The 17,880-nt window shown below is 35.3% G+C and overlaps 1 protein-coding gene across 1 annotated transcript in view; it reads left to right on the top strand.

Moving 5' to 3' along the window:
* The first annotated feature begins 464 nt into the window (after positions 1 to 464).
* LOC107102392 (anoctamin-1-like) overlaps positions 465 to 17,880 on the top strand; it is a 30,884-nt gene continuing 13,468 nt past the window's right edge. The window contains exons 1-21 of the mRNA XM_015401680.1: positions 465 to 562; positions 2,921 to 3,033; positions 5,024 to 5,193; positions 5,313 to 5,618; positions 8,004 to 8,099; positions 8,459 to 8,631; positions 8,828 to 8,882; positions 9,907 to 9,958; positions 10,750 to 10,805; positions 11,113 to 11,160; positions 11,307 to 11,371; positions 11,686 to 11,820; positions 11,919 to 12,079; positions 13,734 to 13,816; positions 14,538 to 14,549; positions 15,067 to 15,141; positions 15,240 to 15,296; positions 15,783 to 15,857; positions 16,576 to 16,777; positions 17,036 to 17,147; positions 17,247 to 17,304. Coding sequence (XP_015257166.1) covers positions 5,065 to 5,193; positions 5,313 to 5,618; positions 8,004 to 8,099; positions 8,459 to 8,631; positions 8,828 to 8,882; positions 9,907 to 9,958; positions 10,750 to 10,805; positions 11,113 to 11,160; positions 11,307 to 11,371; positions 11,686 to 11,820; positions 11,919 to 12,079; positions 13,734 to 13,816; positions 14,538 to 14,549; positions 15,067 to 15,141; positions 15,240 to 15,296; positions 15,783 to 15,857; positions 16,576 to 16,777; positions 17,036 to 17,147; positions 17,247 to 17,304 — 1,950 coding nt within the window. The 5' untranslated portion in view covers positions 465 to 562; positions 2,921 to 3,033; positions 5,024 to 5,064. The remainder of the gene's footprint in view (positions 563 to 2,920; positions 3,034 to 5,023; positions 5,194 to 5,312; positions 5,619 to 8,003; positions 8,100 to 8,458; positions 8,632 to 8,827; positions 8,883 to 9,906; positions 9,959 to 10,749; positions 10,806 to 11,112; positions 11,161 to 11,306; positions 11,372 to 11,685; positions 11,821 to 11,918; positions 12,080 to 13,733; positions 13,817 to 14,537; positions 14,550 to 15,066; positions 15,142 to 15,239; positions 15,297 to 15,782; positions 15,858 to 16,575; positions 16,778 to 17,035; positions 17,148 to 17,246; positions 17,305 to 17,880) is intronic.

Here is a 17,880-nt window from a genome sequence, read left to right as displayed (position 1 = left end):
AAAAGGTTTTTATATCAGTGGGACCCAGACAGAAACCCAAAGAAAGCATGCAAATTCCATACAGAAAAGGTCAAATGAATATCCCCATGATAGAGGATCTCAAATTGTATAAGATTACTGCAAATCTTAAACTGAAATGTTTGCATTTATGCAAACCCTGGTAGAGATTTGGCCTTAAACTAAAGGTATCTGTTAATGGAGCAGCTTGATCTTCAGTATTGTTTACTGGTTTATATATAAAAACAATACTTATTTTTCCATTAGATAGATAGATAGATAGATAGATAGATAGATAGATAGATAGATAGATAGATGTGGAAGAGTGTTCACCTCTAAGCTCTTCGTTCTCTGCTGTTTCCCGCACACATGCGAGGCTCAGTAATATACCCACACCTTCCTTCCTTCTCTGCGTGGACTGCTCGGGGAATTAGCAGCCCTGCTCGCGCGCAATAAGCCAGTGGTTCCGAGAGCGCGCGCGGATTGTCCACCATCTCAGCGCTTCAGGCAGTGACATGTCTTATCATTTATCCCCCTAACATATAACTGTTTCCCACGGACGCTGGTGAGTTTCCTGTCTATATTTTCTTAGCTATTAGGTGCGTTTAATTCATCTAGTCTCTTTTGGGTTATTATATGCCCTCTGGTAGATTTGCAGCATCTTTTTACATATTGTTTTTTTTATGTGATTTGTTTGTTCTTAGCCAGATAAGTTAATAAAACTAATTCAGGGTTTTAATTGTTTATTACATGTTGTCTTCAAAGCGATGCACTGAATGTTTTCTGTGTGCGCACAACTGTTGCTTTTAATTAACCACATATGATGATCAGCGTAGTGAAGCATCTATCTCGGGATTAATTAGCAAAGGAGGAAATGGTGTAATGTGACGTAAGCCTAGCTTTGTTTTGTTTTTTGTCAGACTTTTCAAAAACCTTATAGGCCTACACGATGAAGGACTTGAATATCAACTAAGTTTAATTTCAAACAAATCCCACCCAAATACTTTGTATCATTGTTAGGGTGAAATAATCCAGTAGGATTTGTTCTTTTTTTGTTTGTTTGTTTGTTTTTTAAACCGGGTTGTGTAATTTGCTTGGATTTGGAGATGTGGTTCCTGTTTGGGTCAATGTGAGGGTGCAGGGTTGCGCTCACGGCAGGCTTACAAGCCTTTAAGCCCCCGCGCTGAGGCGCACACGCAGTGGCGCACTCTCCCCAACGCCGCCTCCTAAATATAAAACATAATAATATGCAACATTATTGACCAGAAGAGATTTTGTTTTACCGTCGCATCAGAACCAAATATGAAATTTAAAGTTTGGGGCATCCACCTAAATCCACCACACATCAGGGTAAAGTTCAATATTTAGTTCAAAGCAACAGAACTACTCACATAAACGCACAAATTGTGACGCAGCGTTGCAGATTTCTTTAAAGAAATGTATGCGATGTTGATTCATGTCCACAGTGTAAACAGTCTTTAAAGCAGCAGGAGCATTAATGGCTGGTAGGTATCATGATTCTAGGTCAATTACCTTTGCTCTTCACAGGGAATTTGTTGCAGATTAGTTAAACCTATAGCTCTCTCTCTCTCTCTTATTGGGGATATGAGTACCGGTAACTATTTATTGAATCTAACTTATAAATTCAATCAATTTTCTTTAATCACAGATTACTCTACAATTTCATAGCTATTTTCCCAGCAATGTAATGGGAAAGCAACCTAAATGTGTGCAAAAAAACATTTTTGTAAACATTTTTCATTAAAAAAAGAGTAAAAAAGTAATTGTATGATCATGTATTGGATGTTTGCATACCTATTTTTGATCAAAGTACAATACCCCCACCAGATAGTTAACATTTTTACCAAGACACTCAAAAATGTAGGTGATAGATGGTGTTTTAAACACAAAGGGCATACAAAAAACTCTGTAGTATCCATAAAAATGGACAGAAACAATGCACCTGGGAGAATAAAAAAAGAAAAAACAGGACAATGACTTGAACCAGAGGGCGGGGAAGGATGGAACAGTGAATGATTACAAAACCAAAGTTCACAGGTCCAAAGTCTCTAATCTAATCTAATCTAATCTAGATGCGCAGAAGTAAAACAATAAATTCAGTCTGATTTTAGAGCTGATAGGTAAAATGGGATATGTTTTATCTAGAACATATGTAATCAATCCAATTCAAGATATTAAACTGAATAAAGAAGTTGTAAATTATGATCAGACTCCAACATTTTTTAACGCATTATGTCACTAACGAAGTGCTGTCAACCTGTACGATTTTCCAGCAAAAAGTTGTCACATTTAGAGACGGCAGGGAAGTAGATTGTTGAACTTGGTTTCCTCTGTTATCTGAGGCTTTAAACTTGTTTTATTAACAAGACAATGATCATCAGCAGAGGAAAGCCACCATTTCATCAACCCAATCCTAAAATAGGAAAGTTAAGGGAGCATTTTACCGGGGATCAATTTGAGACATTGTGATTCTAAAATTTAAAACAAGACACAAACTTAATGAAAAACACTCAGAAGTTTAACATTTGGGTGTTAAAAGAGACCAGTTTGGTTTCTTATTGTTTCTACTGAAAAGTAAAATAATCACATGCAGAGTTACCATTGTTGTCTGTTGATAATATAAATTAATACTGTTTTTTGGACTTCTAAACTTCAGACTCATCTGGTCAAAACAACACAAGAGTTGGAACAGACTGCAGCAGTCTCAGTGCACTAAGTGTGAAGGGCTAAGTCTGAGGTGATAGTCTTCAGTTGCATCTTGGCTCTACTCTTGCTAATGCTTGGTTAATTAGGATTATCGGTCAAGTTGGTACACATGTGTAGAAGGACTGATAGTTAAAGCAATGTGCATAGTGAGCACATGCAGTTTGGTTTACTGTTGCTGTGTTTACATGTCTCACAGCTTTTCCTGTTTGCGAAGTGGATGGACAGATTATGTGCAGATCTTTCCTGGGACCATTATGTATGTGGATTACTGAGTATTTTGTAGGAGCTTCTCTTCAACCATTACTTTAAGTAAGTGTCTTTGTAGACCTTCCGCTTATTGCCTGAGGGAAAGTTCTGTATTTGAGTTTTGGGGATTTATGGGTCTTAGGTCAAACACAAATACAGTAAAGAAGTAAAACAGCTTCAAATTCATGCAAAAAAAAAAAAAAGTAAAATAAGTATTTTGCATTAAATAAATCCCCAGCAATAGTGACAAAAAGGTACATTTCAGTAAAAATAGAACATTTTTCTTTATTGTTTCTTTTTTTTGTTGTGTTTTATCGAGCACTATCTTACTTTTAAATATTTACACTGTAAATGTTAGTATTTTAACTTGTGATGTGAAATGGACTAGGCAAAGCCACATATTTAAGGTCTGTCTTTAAAAATTTGTTAGGTTTTTGACACTCCAATTCCACATCCTGCTTACCTCCCCCATTCTATGTTGTTGAGTTAATTAATAAGTTAACTATTATTTTGCTAATCGATTGATCTGTCAATTCTTTTTTCGATTCATCGATTCATAATTGTGTGCCAAAATTAAATTCCTTAAAGAGAATTTAACACAGAATTTAAACCAAGTAAAGCTAAAACTTCACTCTTAGAAGACTATTGGATAAAGCATATACTGTATATAGACAAAAGCTGTTTCTCAACCTGAATGCAAAATGTTAGGATTAATCCATTACTAAATTAGTTGACGATTATTAAAATAATTTATTAATCTGTAATCTATTGTTTCCGCGTTGTTTTACATTCTTCGTGACTCCTTGAAAATACAGACTTCATTATTCTGTTCTCTCCAGTCCATCAAGCTTTGACCAAACTTCTCGCAAATGCTCACTTCTGAGTTTAAAGAGCACTACATTGAACTCTGGAAAGAAACAGACAGGAGTGGCGGATTCTAAATAACAGCTGACAAAAAGGAGAAAGAAAGTAGCAGAACTTGGCACTTGCATGCACAGCCTTTTAAAGGGCACGTACGAAAATAAAAAAAAACATACAATGTGTCCTCATCACTGAGGCGCTCATTTTTCAATTATTTGGACACAATAAAGGGGCAGCCGCTCCCCCATTGTAATGACAAACAACAGTGGATTTTATTCTTACATCCAGAAAATGTGCCCACTTACCAAATTACCCCAACAGATTAAAGCTGCAGCTGCTTAATCTTAAACCTGCACCTTCAAATTAGTGAAAGACAGGACAGATTAGATTTTCTCCAGAGCTTTTATGTTAGAACAAGCACACTTTCACTGTGGATCGTGTCATTCAAAACTTAACTTTCCTTCAAATTTACATATAAGCAAATCTTACTAAATGGTTGAAATGGATATTATTCACTTCCAAGACATTCTTTATTAGCTGGAAACTGTGATCTGAAGCATCTCCCTGGTCGTCACTGCTCAGGTGAGGTTCCTCATTCGGTAGGGATGGCCACCTACATCTTATCAGCGTGACCAGCTACATGTTGCCACTTTGGCACATCTTAAATCTTTAATGCTCCTTATCTATACTGCGGAGCAACCACAAGCACTTAATCTTTGTCATGACAATAATTTTGAAAATTGTTAAGACTGCCTAGGATTTTTTTTTCCTGTCTTTTCCTTAAATGTTCTATGGTGTTCCATGGGGCTTTCTCTTGAAATGTTCAAAATTCCCATTTTCACAACCGTTTAAATGCTAAATATGTAAATGTACACAAAGATTTTAAATGTTGATATCATTGTTTTGAAGTAATCCATAGACTTTGAGCTGATATCTACAAATAAAAGGATAGAAATATAAAAAAGGAATGTGCAATTATAAATAGAGTCTCACTTTTTTTTTAAAGATTTAAGATTTGCTAATATTTTTTAGATACACATATATATAATATTATATAAAATATCTTATGCTTTCAAATCCCCCCAAAAAAAACAAACAAAAAAACCGAACGATTCCACCACTACACCCATGTGAACCACATCACATATTTAAAGTAAATACATTGCAGATTTTACCTTTCTCATTCCAACAGAGGGATGAAACGGAAAAGAGCAGATATCCTTTACCAAAGCAATGAGTGAGTCATCGGCCTTTCACTCAGCAAAGCTTGTGTCACTGGCACGATCGCTGTCTGGGTTTGGACTTGATGCTGCAAATGGAGGAGCTGTCACCCCACCTGACAGCAATGAGCCCCCACCACCAGTAAGATAACAGTTTGGGATGAATACAGATTGCCTTTGAAGACCTTGAAATTGGTTTCATAGTGTTAATCAATTAGTAACTTAAATCTATACCTGTTTGTCTGTTTGTTTGTTTGTAAGGATTCTGGCATTGATCTTGGACCTGGACTCTTTTTTGCTGATGGCAAGAGAAAAGTGGACTATGTACTTTGTTACAAATGCAAAAAGAGGCGGGGTTCTAAACCCAGATTATCAATTTCATCCAATGGGAATTTGCCAATAATTCTACCAGTTCGACTGGAGACGGAAGCAGAATCTGGGGAGGCAGGCGGAGCAGCGGGAGATGCAGAAGACTCAAAGCTTTCTGAGGAGGAGAAGGCTCTTATGAGGGAGGAGTTTGAAGCTGGACTGCTGGAGGCTGGACTACAGATTGAACGTGACAAAGAAGTGGGTACAACCTTCTGTCTCTGAAATGTTAAAAAAATCTACATTGTAGCATTTTGTTGTGTTGGTCTCTGAACAACATTTGCTGGTAGGTTAAATTGGATGCTGTTTTGGATGCAGATTAAAAAACGCTGTCTGTAAGTAACTTGAGCCAAGGGGTGGATTACAAGACCTTCTTAGGGAGTCATTCACTATTGAAAGTGTATGCTGAAGGGATGCTACACTTAAGCATTTATTTAGGATCCCTGATTACAAAGGTTGTACCTGATTAGTTCTCAAATTATTAACATATCTATTGGTAATATATAGCAACCCATTAACTCTGAACTAAGTCATTGATTTGTGTCTGAAAGAGCTGCACTTCTAAGAATCAGAATCAGAAATACTTTAATAATCCCAGAGGGAAATTACTTTTGTTACACGTTTCACGCTCCAGTTACTCAGTTACACGCTCATTATCTAAGCAATGAGTGCAAAGCCCTATTTCCCAGCCTACCATTTAAAAGGCTCTCAAGAGTTTTTTAAATGTTTTTTTGAGCACTGAGACAAAAGTGGCACTTTTCAGAAAGAGAACATTGTACCAAAAATTTAAAAGGTAGCGATATTTTAATGCCATTTTGCTACCTTATACCCTGGACAATATACCCTAACTAGCTAAACTATGAATTCTGATCAGTGATAGACAAATGATAATGATCTTTATTGATGTCACATTGGAGAAATTTAACTCTGCACTTAACCAATCCCCTTGGGGAGGAGTGGGCTGCCACTGTGCAGTGCCCAGGGAGCAGTGTGGGGTTAAGGGTCTTTGCTCAGAGACCCAGAGTGGTAGTCTGTGGGAGTGAGGCTCAAACTCAGAACCTCAGGATTCCAAGTTGTATGCCCTAACCACTAGACCGCCACTCCCCTTAAAGCACAATGTCCGGCGATCGCTTCATGAGCTTAAGATAGGGTGCAGTTTGGGTTTTGCAGCAGCTGTTTTCCGTTATTAAATCGTAACTTTCTTTGCAAACTGTTTTTCTGTCTTTACTCATGTGATTATTCATTTAAAATTGTTTAATGATCTAAATAATTTCAAGTACTAAGAAAGTATTTTATGAGCAGATACTTTGGGCCAGCAGCATGTATTCAATTGTTATAGACTGAAGATAAATCTACAACACTGTTTGAAACCTTTAGTTTGGTATTGTAGTCAAGGTAAAAACTAAGCATACTCAAGCATCCAGCTGCTTGTGCAGCAGGGGCCAAGGTAACTTATTATTAAACAATTTGCGTCTGTGTACCTTGAGCATTTCTCATGTGAACAATGTTTGATTTCTTTTTTGGTGAGTCTGTTGTAGATTTTATGCTATGTTTTGCTGGATCGTTATTTATGACCGAGAAGTTTTTTTGGTCGACCTAATGCCGCCAAGGAACATAGGTTCTGTGACTGCAAAGAAGCCTAAATCAATGTCTCTTTCATCACCACACTTCATTGTCGATATAACATATTTGTGCTGATAGTCTGGTTTATTTTGCTAGTTTTTTTTTTTGTTTTTTTTACAAAACAGGTATAGCTTGCTGCCATCAGCCATCTGACATCAGGATTCATTTGTCCAGAGGAAAACTATATTGCAGACCTTTTTTGATATGTCCGTTTTTTGATTGAAAATTATTAACTTTGGAAATTTCTCTAAACGAAATGGTCTCCATTTTCTTTTTTTTTCTTCTTTTTTACCAGAATTGTAAATAATTAACTATATATTGTTAAAAGTGAGGCCTTTAAATTTTAAAATTTCATGCAGCTTGTCTTTTTTTGCCATGGGCAAATTTCAAAATAAGCAACTTTCAGAAAGAGTTTGAAATGATTGGCAAAATGTTTTATTTCCAAACCTTTAAGTTTAGAGCAGTTCCTTTAGAACAGCAACACTCCTAAATGTGTTTTTACTCATGGATATTTTTCTTCCTGAAAGGTTTGACTTCAAATTGTTCTGAAATGTTTTCTTATTTAGAACATTTAGAACTTCCCTCTTTTAGGTAATTGATAAAGATTCTCCTCTCTTGGCATGGTGTTCTGTTGAAAACCAGCAGCAGGAAATATTAACTAGACGTCTATCTTATATGATTCTCAGTCAACAAAAACAGACGATCATAAAACGTTACTGAAACACTGAATGGTGATTTTGTAATGAACAGAGAGCTAAACAAATGTTTGCTACTGATTTACACTGCAAAAAAGTTAATCTAAATAAGTTCTTTTTTCTTTAAATATGTAAATAAGGGTAAATACACTTAATTTAAGAAATTTGTACTTAGTTCTAGATCACTTTTGCACTGTCAGCTTAATCTGTGATACATAATTTTGTTCTCGTTTCTTCTTATTCTTTTTTCTATGTGTTTTCTGTGTAGAAGTCAAATGGCATCAGCTTTATTCGACTGCACATCCCATGGTCAATTCTCAGTCGTGAAGCAGAGTTACAGAAGATTAAGGTCGCTGTGAAAAAGGTAAGGGGTTTTCCACTTTGAATAGTGAATATATTGGTTTTATTAGACACTTGCTGGCAGAGTTTTGCAGATTATCAATACAAGCAGGATACATAGAGACTGAGCAATTATAATATGCTAAAACTGCAGCATCCTGGCTTATATATGACTATATGAATATTCTGGATACTGTTATCACTATAACCATAATATCCCCCCAAAAAGTCGGTCCAAGTTGCTAAAACAGTAATATAAATGTTCATAAAGTCATAGCTAATTACCATCTACTTTTTTAGAAATCTATAAAATGCAGATAACTATTAGATCTCTGAACCAAACATTATTATTATTTTTCATTTACTTTTGTTTCACTTAAACAGAAATGTGAATTGCGGAAAAGGACAGGCATTGTTGGAATGTGGGATACTGTTGTCAACCAACTTAACAGACCATTTCAGCCCCATGTCCCCAACAATGACATCCACCAAGACTCGCAGTCGCGTGTCCATTTCAAAACCCTCAAACACTCATTCATCAGAGACAAGCTGCACCTGTAAGTACCTCGGCTTTTATATGTTTGGTGTTCTTTTATGGTTAAATTCAATCATGTTTAGTACTAATTTATATAACAGGCTGTTTGCCTCTCACATTGTTCCAATTTTTCAAAACTTTCAAATGCAAAACAGAAATAGATACACACCTGCAATTGAAAAGATAGTAATTCCTTCTCATATTGCAATTTCCTGCAGGTATGACATCAAGTCAACAGCAACTTTATTTGACAATGCAACAAGGAGCAGAATAGTGAGTCTATGAGATCATATCTTCCAAATGTCTTCTGTATGGAATATTTTGTAGCACTTTATACTATTAGCCAGATTTTTCTTGAGGTCTCCATGAACAACCTCAATGTGTTTGTTATGGGATTTCAATTTAGTTTCAATTCACTTTATTTATATAGCACCAATTCAAAACACATATCTCCTCAAGGCACTTTACAATTCAACCAGATCATACAGTAAAATTGATTAAAAGTTTTCTAAGGAAAACCAGTTGATTGCATCGACTCATTGACTCAACAGCAATTCCTCACACTACAAATCATTTTCCTGGAATCTAATTGGATCAATTCCAGAACTTTCATTGGACTTACTTTTTACTTTCTAGAACTCGAAGGTTCCCTTAGGAAACAGGAGTATGTATTTTGAGAACTTTAGAGCAATCTGTCAGATATTGTATGAAGCTCTCAAGGAATTGACTGTGTGTGGAACTTTTCAGAAACCAATGAAGTACTTCCTTGATATTCTTCAGGTACTTTCCTGAAACCTTTCAGAAACATTTGCAGTATTTCAATTTTAAGTTTTTTTGTTTTTTTAAATTGACATGGGACTTTCCAGATACCATATAGAACTTGAGTAAGTTCCATTGAAGCTGAATAAAGATTCCACAAACAACCAGTATGCAATAATTAAGATAAACCTCCATGAAAGCTTCTTTAAATTAATGGAAAGTACCTGGTGAATACCAGAAAAGTTCCATGAATGGAGGTTGATGACAGCTTCTAGGAAGATCAATGAAAGTCATGGGAAGTATTTCTTAAGTTCCTAAAGAGTTCTTTAAAAAAATCCTTTAACTTCTCAATATTAACTTCCAAATTCCATGAAGGTAACCCGTTTGTTGCAAGAATTTTACTGAAAGTAGCAGGCAAAACTAAGGCAAAGTTCATGGAATAGAACCTCTAGTCTGTGAAACTATGGGTAGTATGATGAAATGCTGCTAAGTATTTTTGTTGATTTAGGTAGATGACTAATAATATGTCTGCTACCAGGTTGCTGAGATAATTTCACGTACTACCTGCACACGCACTTGCCAAACCACAGGTGAGTTTAAACTATTGATAGATTTAGATGTGTCTAAAATTCCTGGCTCTGCATGCTGCCAAGGCAATACAATTAGGCATAGCCTCTATTTTAGGTCTTGATTCGTTATCTTGCTTTAATTTGTAGATGCGCTTCATCTATGGGTCTACAATTATAGTACATTTAAGGTTTCCCCAAAATGTGTCATTGAAGTGGAGCTAGATTTTTTTTTTAAATTGTAACTTTTTAGACTATAGTCAACAGACCTTGCTTTAACTCACTTTTAAGAAGGTTTCACAGGAAAGGTTTAAAGTAAAGCAGAGCAATTCACTTCAAAATAAGAGACAATGTTTTGTATAAAATGAATTATAAGGGCTGTAGGTTTCCCATTTCTAAGGGACCTGGATGGAATTTACTTAAGTAGGCTGCGTAGGTAAATAAATGAATTTAATTACTTTTAAAAAGTCCTAATCTTTAAAAGGCTGTAATATTGCAAAATTGGGATAACCCTAAACCAGCCAATGGAAAAAGCAATTCTGTGGGCCTTTAAAACTAAAACTAAAACAAAAGGCTATATTTCAAAATTATAATTTTTTCTTGTCATTTGGCTATTACGAAAGTAACTGTTAAAAGGCTTTTATCATCTAACCTTCTTTCACATTAACCAGCAAGAAAATAGGCAGTGTTTTAAGACTGTATGCATCAAGTTCAGCAGCTGTTAAAAACGTTTTCATAAATGTTCCATTCTTTTCTCATCTATTCCCAGTGGTCTCATTATAGATTTTGTTTTATCCTCTGTTTTTGCGTCTAAGGCATCAACTCATTGCTGGCTCGAGGTGTTTACATTTCTGCCTTCCCTCTGCACGATGTGAGTAAACTGAAAACAGTTATCCAACTGTTCTTTGGTTTTTCTCTGTGTTTTTATTTTTTTTTATTTTGCGTTTTTGTAGTTTAACATTTGAAAACAAATGTTACCTCCATATCAAACAACATATTATATTTTCAATTATATTAGTTTATATTAAATCAAAGTTATCACAGTCCAATTAACATATACCACCCAAAAGGAACAGCACACACATTGTAGAGGGGAAATCCAATACAGTTTGCAGTCTGACCAACTACTATTGCAATATCTAAATATGCATGAGCTTAAAATATGTGACTGCTTCTAGGGTTCATTTACATGGAAAGGAGGAAAAGATCAACGGAATGACAGACAGGTGAGTTTCAATAGAAGTTACTTTCTTTGGAAAGACCTTGTAAATAATTGGTTCAATATATTTGTTGGAGCCAATCAAGATGCAATGAGGCAGAAACAGCTTTCCGTTTTATAAACAGATATATTATACCTCTGTATATTTTTCAGCTTCTCCATGAAGAGTGGGCCAACTATGGTGTCATGTTCAAATATCAGCCTGTTGACCTAATCAGGTATGGAGAAGCTTTATCAACCACATTTATTATTCTGTGATTGCTTGTAACTGCATTTTACAGTATAGTCACACATAGTTAAAGGTATAGTGGAGGGTGTTCTTTTTCTGGGTGGATCATCAAAATAATTGGTCCTCCTAATTGTCAATCATTCTAAAGTCTGCTTGGTATGAAAACATACAGATAACACGATACAAGTATTTTAGAACTTCTTGATTCAATACCATAAAAAATGTTTTTGAGTTATTTAAACTGTGTCTAAATGACACACAAAATATGAATTATTCTAGATTAATTATCTTCTCTCTCTACAGGAAGTACTTTGGAGAGCAAATTGGGTTATATTTTGCCTGGCTGGGTGTCTATACTCAGCTTCTCATACCACCCTCTGTGCTGGGCATCATTGTCTTCTTGTATGGCATATTTACCGTAGATACCAATGTGCCAAGGTAGGCAGAAGTTTAAATATGCTCATCAAAATTAATACGTCTAAACATTTAGAGATTAAAATCATGTATTTCTATTTGCTTCACTTTGTATTATTCAGTCAGGAGACTTGTGATGACAACCTGAACATCACAATGTGTCCACTGTGTGATGCTGTGTGTGATTACTGGCGATTGAGTTCAGTGTGTTCACTGGCCCGAGCCTCATACCTGTTCGACAATGGCGCCACTGTTCTCTTTGCTATCTTCATGTCCCTGTGGGGTAACTATATACACCTACTATGCACTTTTTTTTTTAAATGTTAATGCAGGTATGACCAGTTCAATTAACATGCCAATGACAGAAAGACTCCCACACCCTCAATTAGTAAATAATCCATTGTTTGACCACGGTTAGAGGTCATAAGAATTCACCAACAATAATGTTTTCGGCTCATTATTAGAAAAGCAGATGCAGGACAGAAAAAAATCTTCTCCCAGCTTAAATTGGCTTGGAAACAGACAGGAGGTGTTAAGATGATAATCTAATTATTCTTTACCACTACATACAGTAGATGCACCTTTTGAAATACTATAAGAGTATACTAATATATCTTTCTTTATTAAGTGTTGAAATGCTTGCCTTGCATTTAATGTTTTTCTTTTTATAAATACCAATACATATTTTCTACATCTTTTTAAAATCTAACCTCACTCAATTAAAGCAACAACAACTGATCTATTGTTTGTGCTGCTCTCCTTGATTAGATTAGACGTCCAATACTTTAGCACTAAGTACAGTGGTCTGTATATATTGTATAGGCTCCACTCAGTGCAGTACTTGAGATGTTTTTTATGCAGTCATTTTCTTAGTTGCATTAGTCTGACCCTGGTAAAAGTTTGAAATAAGTCTCTGTCTGTTACTGTCTGCAGTAATTTATTTCAACACATAATATTTTTATTCACCAATATTCTCTAGCTAGTCAAACTGAGGCTGAGCTGTTTTACAAAATAATAAGAAGATAAAACATTTAGGCTAAATTTTTATAATGAGGAGATGCTCCAAAAAAGACTTACAGCTGTTATACATTTGAGAGGTTGTTTTACAAAGGATCAACTCAGGGGGTACTCAACACAAGTATATGCAACACATTTAAAGCTACAGTGTGTAATATTTACAGGGATATACAGTCAGAAATGTAATATATTATACATAAATATGTTATTTATCATCATCTACGAGCTCAGCCTCTTAACCTTAATATTTGCATTGCCTTAGAATTCGTTATTTATAATTACATAGGAGCGGGTCTCTCAACAAACTAGCATGCTAGATCGCCCATTACGCTCGAAAGTAACTACGGCAAGTTGAGAGAGATGAACTGAGACGGTACTGAACAATAGATGGCAGTATTAAAATTATCTATGTAAACAAACCTCATCACTTGAGAAGGTAGGTGATGCGGACGTCGTGGAAGACATTTTGTCCCGTAACGCTCGCCGTACTGTTAGGGGGGAGAAGCGGTGGGGGGGAGATGTTTATGTTGCTGTGGTCTGCAGTCTGAACGTTAGATGTCGCTGAAAATTACACACTGTAGCTTTAAGATAATCATTTTTACAAAAAAAGAAAGTCAAACATCCACAGCATGGTTGATGTTGTACTATTATAAAATCTTAAAAGATGACAATTTGATTTTAGTAACAAAATAAAAATGTGCAAATGGTTTAAGTAGTGAGGTGAGTGAAATGATTGGGTTGAAATGATTGGTTAAGTTTGGCTTAGTAATTTCCAATTAGAGCTGAACACACCCAGCTGCCCTCTAATGCTTTTAAAAATATAAACACAGTGGGGATTTTCAAGCTTGATGTAAATCAAAAACATCAGATTTTGTATTTCTCTGTGAAAGGTTATATCTTGTGTATATAATCTTTTTTAGCTGCATGTTTCCTTGAACACTGGAAGAGGAGACAGATGTGTCTGAAACATTCATGGGACCTGACGAGCTTAGAGCATGAGGAGGTAATAAAATAGGTTGTTTTTCATGTTTGGACATTACCAACACACTCCATTGAGCACACACACTTATTCTCATTGAGTATAGGTAGCGAGAACCATGAGTTCACTCCCATTGACTTCTACTGATTTTCTGTCATTTCCAAACCTTTCTATGCCCTAACCCTCACAATAACCCTCAGCCTAAACTAACCCTAGCCTAACCCTTACCAGTGCATACCTCACCCTAACCGTGACCCAATTCACACCTTAGGCCTAAACCTAACTATTACCAAAAAAGCACCCCAGGACCAGCCAAAATGTTTTCGCTTCATGAAAATGTTCTTACTCCAAAGGTTAAAAACTGAAACCTGTCTTCATTCTTATTCTAAAACAGGAGCACACACACACTAACATGTATTTGTTGTTGTGTCACATAAAAGTAAACAATCCTACCCTTATTTCTCCCCTTGAAAAAAGGAAACTTGTAATGGCCTCAGAGAACATTTTACAACATAGAGAAAGCACAGACGTAATGCTCTTATTCCTGGAAGTCTCTCATTACTTCCTGACCTCTTACTTGCCTTTCAAAAGCAAAACACCGCTCTTGCTGCCAGACAGTTACGCTTTAAAGAACAGTAACGTGATTGATCCTGGCCTTAAAGGGCACAGCAAGGTTGCAACTCAAAACATAACAGTCTAACGCCTGTGTTCTCTCTGTCTTTCTCATGTCTTCTCCTGCCTGAAGGAGCGAGTTCAGGTAGGATGTTTGATATAAAAGTTTAACTCTTTAACGTGAAAAGAATAGAGTTTTACAGAATAGAATAGAATAGAATAGAATAGAATAGAATAGAATAGAAAAGAATAGAATAGAATAAAATAGAATAGAATAGAAAAGAATAGAATAGAATAGAATAGATTTAATCAAAACAACATCAACAACAATACAGTCACTGGAAATGTAAAGAAACAAAATAAAACTAATGCTAATGTCTCCTTGGAGGTTGGTTTCATAAAATGTATTCCAATAAAAATGTGTAATAATTCTGATAATTTGAATCATTTATTTTTTTTTATTCTTACTGGTTAAATATAGTGTTATCCAAAAACGTAGAAGAATCTGCTATGTCAATGCTAAAAAGGCCTTTTTGTATAAATATTCTTAACATTTTCAACATATTTCTCCACATTTTGCTTATAGTGACTGTCTTTTTTTCACACCTGAAATATAGACTTCAAATATGCTGTAATTTGACTTGTTTGCATGCACACTGCAGGATGAACTGCGACCTGAATATGAAGAAGCTCTTCAGGAGAAGAAGGCAAAATTAAAATCACTGGCTAAAAAGAAGGTTTGTTTACATTTAAAGGTTCAGATTCCTTTCAGCTATCAAACGTTTAATGGTTTAAAGGTTTTCTCTCATGCTCTACCATCTGTCCTTTATTTTAGATGACTCATTCTGGAGAAGGTGTAGATGGAGAAACGGACCAGATGCTGACCTCACAGGTACCTCTTCACTGCACAATAAACGGCTGGAACTACTGATGAAGCACATCCATATACCGTATTATTGAACCATTTATACAAATAAGCTACCACAGTAACATTTGATCTTAGGACAAACTTTACCATTTGATATTGTTTATAATAGGAACTTATTGTGAAATAATTTTAGGGCATATTTTTGATATTAGTAGTATATTAGTTTTTATATTAGTAGACAATAAACCCCCTCCCTGCACTGTGTATGGTTGAGCCCAAAGCAGATTAGCTGGCTGAGATTAGCCCAGATTACTGACAGAGACATAAAGCGGAGGAGGGAGAGGAGAAAGGGGAGGAGATTTCTGTCCTTTCAGAAGCCAAACATGCAACCTCCCCACTGTTGAAAAGTGTTTATCTATGCAGAACTGTACTTCCCATCACACAGAATAATGTAATTTGAAGGATGATGTTGTTTTTGTGGACAAGTAATAAGTATCTTTGCCTTAACAGGCAGAACCCGAGTCCTTGGACATTGAGGATCACCTGTCAGGTTATCTCATCAATGTGTCCACCTTACTGCTGCTGGTACTGCACTCAGACTCTCTTCATGTTCTCACCTTTCTATTTGCCATCTGTCTCTTTGTCGACCTTATAGTTAATCTTTTGATAAACAGAAGGGTCGGGTGGATTAATAGACAGAGGGTTATTATGGTTATTTTGATGTAACAGGTAGTTCATCAAAATCAGGTGATTCATTTCTTACGAATATCACAATCTATTTGTTTTGTTTTGTTTTTCTGCATAATTTGGATTTTTCAAAATGTATAAAGTTTGGATACTTATGGAGTCAGTCTTCATTGGTCTTTCAATCAGCTGCTATGTTATTGTATTTAAAGTGATTCAGAGCAATATTTACTTTATATTTCTTTGCTGCATTTTATTTTGTTTCATTTAAGTTTCGCTTTTTTAGTATCTAAATGGATTTGTAAAGTTATTTTTCTTTTTTTAGATAAAAAAAGCCTGTGATCATAATGCTTATTATTTTTTAAATGTGTTGAAAAAAAATTCTTTGATTTTGATTTAAAAAAAAATTAAGTCAGTTGAAAAAAGTTTTTATTGAAAATGTTTGGGAAATCTTCAGAAAGTTTGAAAAATCTTCAGGAAAGCCTGACCCCTTTTAAAGAAAACAGAAAATATTGTCCAAAACAAAATCTTTAAATGCACCATGACTTTAATTGCATTCTCATTTTAAATAATTATTTTTAACCATGTCTTTTTCTCCATTTTTTTTGTTTATTTCTAGATTTTTGTCACCTTTTCTGCAGTGTTTGGTGTGGTAGTTTATCGCATCTGCATGTTAAGTGTTTGGTCCATGAACCCTGATCCCGAAGCCAAGGCCAGTGTGAGAATGACCGTAACCACCACAGGCATCGTCCTCAACATGTTGGTCGTTCTGGTATTGGAAGAGGTCTATGGAGCAATCGCTGTGTGGCTGACTGAGCTTGGTATGGTGTTTAATTCTGTTATAAAGCAAACCACTGAAAAAGGGTGGTTAATTATTCACAGGGTTTATTTCGCTCTACAGACATGATGTTTATATAGAGAAACATTTACAGATGAAAACAATGAATCACATAATATGTATGCACTTTAGCATATTTGAATAATTTAATTAGATTTATGTAACGGTTAAGTTGTACAAGTTTGTTACAGCATTGGATTTCACTGTATTGTTAACACATTGAAATTGTTTTTGTCACCAGAACTTCCTAAGACCGAGGAAGAGTTTGAAGAGCGGTTAATCTTTAAGTCTTTCTTCCTGAAATCCATGAACGCCTTTGCCCCTATTTTCTATGTTGCCTTCTTCAAGGGCAGGTGGGTTTCAACCTGTTTTTTTTAGTTATTTTTTTCCTCAATTTAAAAAAGACAAGGCATCAAATTCATTGAATGCAATCTGGTTGTTTGTTTGTACAGATTTGCTGGGAGGCCAGGTGATTATGTTTATGTTTTCGGAGACTATCGCATGGAGGAGGTAGGTCTGGTTTTGCATAGAGATAATGTTTATTCTTATTAACATAGAGAAATGTTTGCCTAACATAAAAATAAGCACGTGACAAAACAAAAAAAAAAGACCAGACACCTGCTTTTTAAAACATTTTAAAAGAATGACTTTACCTTGCTCACTGCTTTAGAAATATAATTTCTTTTTCATGTATGTTGTTTAAGATTATTTTCAAGATGAAAAGTAGACTTATTATTGTGCTGCTACAAACACTGCTGCAAATTATACATAAAGGCAATCCAAATGTAACAATAATGTGATTACACTGTTACTGAATCTCATGCTTTATTATGCTTAACATCAGTCTGCACTGTTGAGAACTGCAGGCCTTCAAGACATCTGGAGCTTATTTTCTGTTAGTGGTGATAAAATCGAATACTTATTTGACCAGTTCTGCTCAAGAGTTACCATGAGTAAGGTGGCTGCACTGTGGAATTGCACAGCTAGTCTGACGTTCTACAGGTGCTGGTCATAAAATTAGAATATCATGAAAAAGTAGATTGATTTCAGTAATTCCATTTAAAAAGTGAAACTTGTATATTATAT

Source organism: Cyprinodon variegatus, unplaced genomic scaffold (genome assembly GCF_000732505.1).
Source record: "Cyprinodon variegatus isolate N-32 unplaced genomic scaffold, C_variegatus-1.0 Scaffold1249, whole genome shotgun sequence".
In the NCBI taxonomy this organism is placed as follows: Eukaryota; Metazoa; Chordata; class Actinopteri; order Cyprinodontiformes; family Cyprinodontidae; genus Cyprinodon; species Cyprinodon variegatus.
The sequence above is the reverse complement of the archived record's forward strand: the minus strand, read 5'-3'. Positions and strand labels throughout refer to the sequence as shown.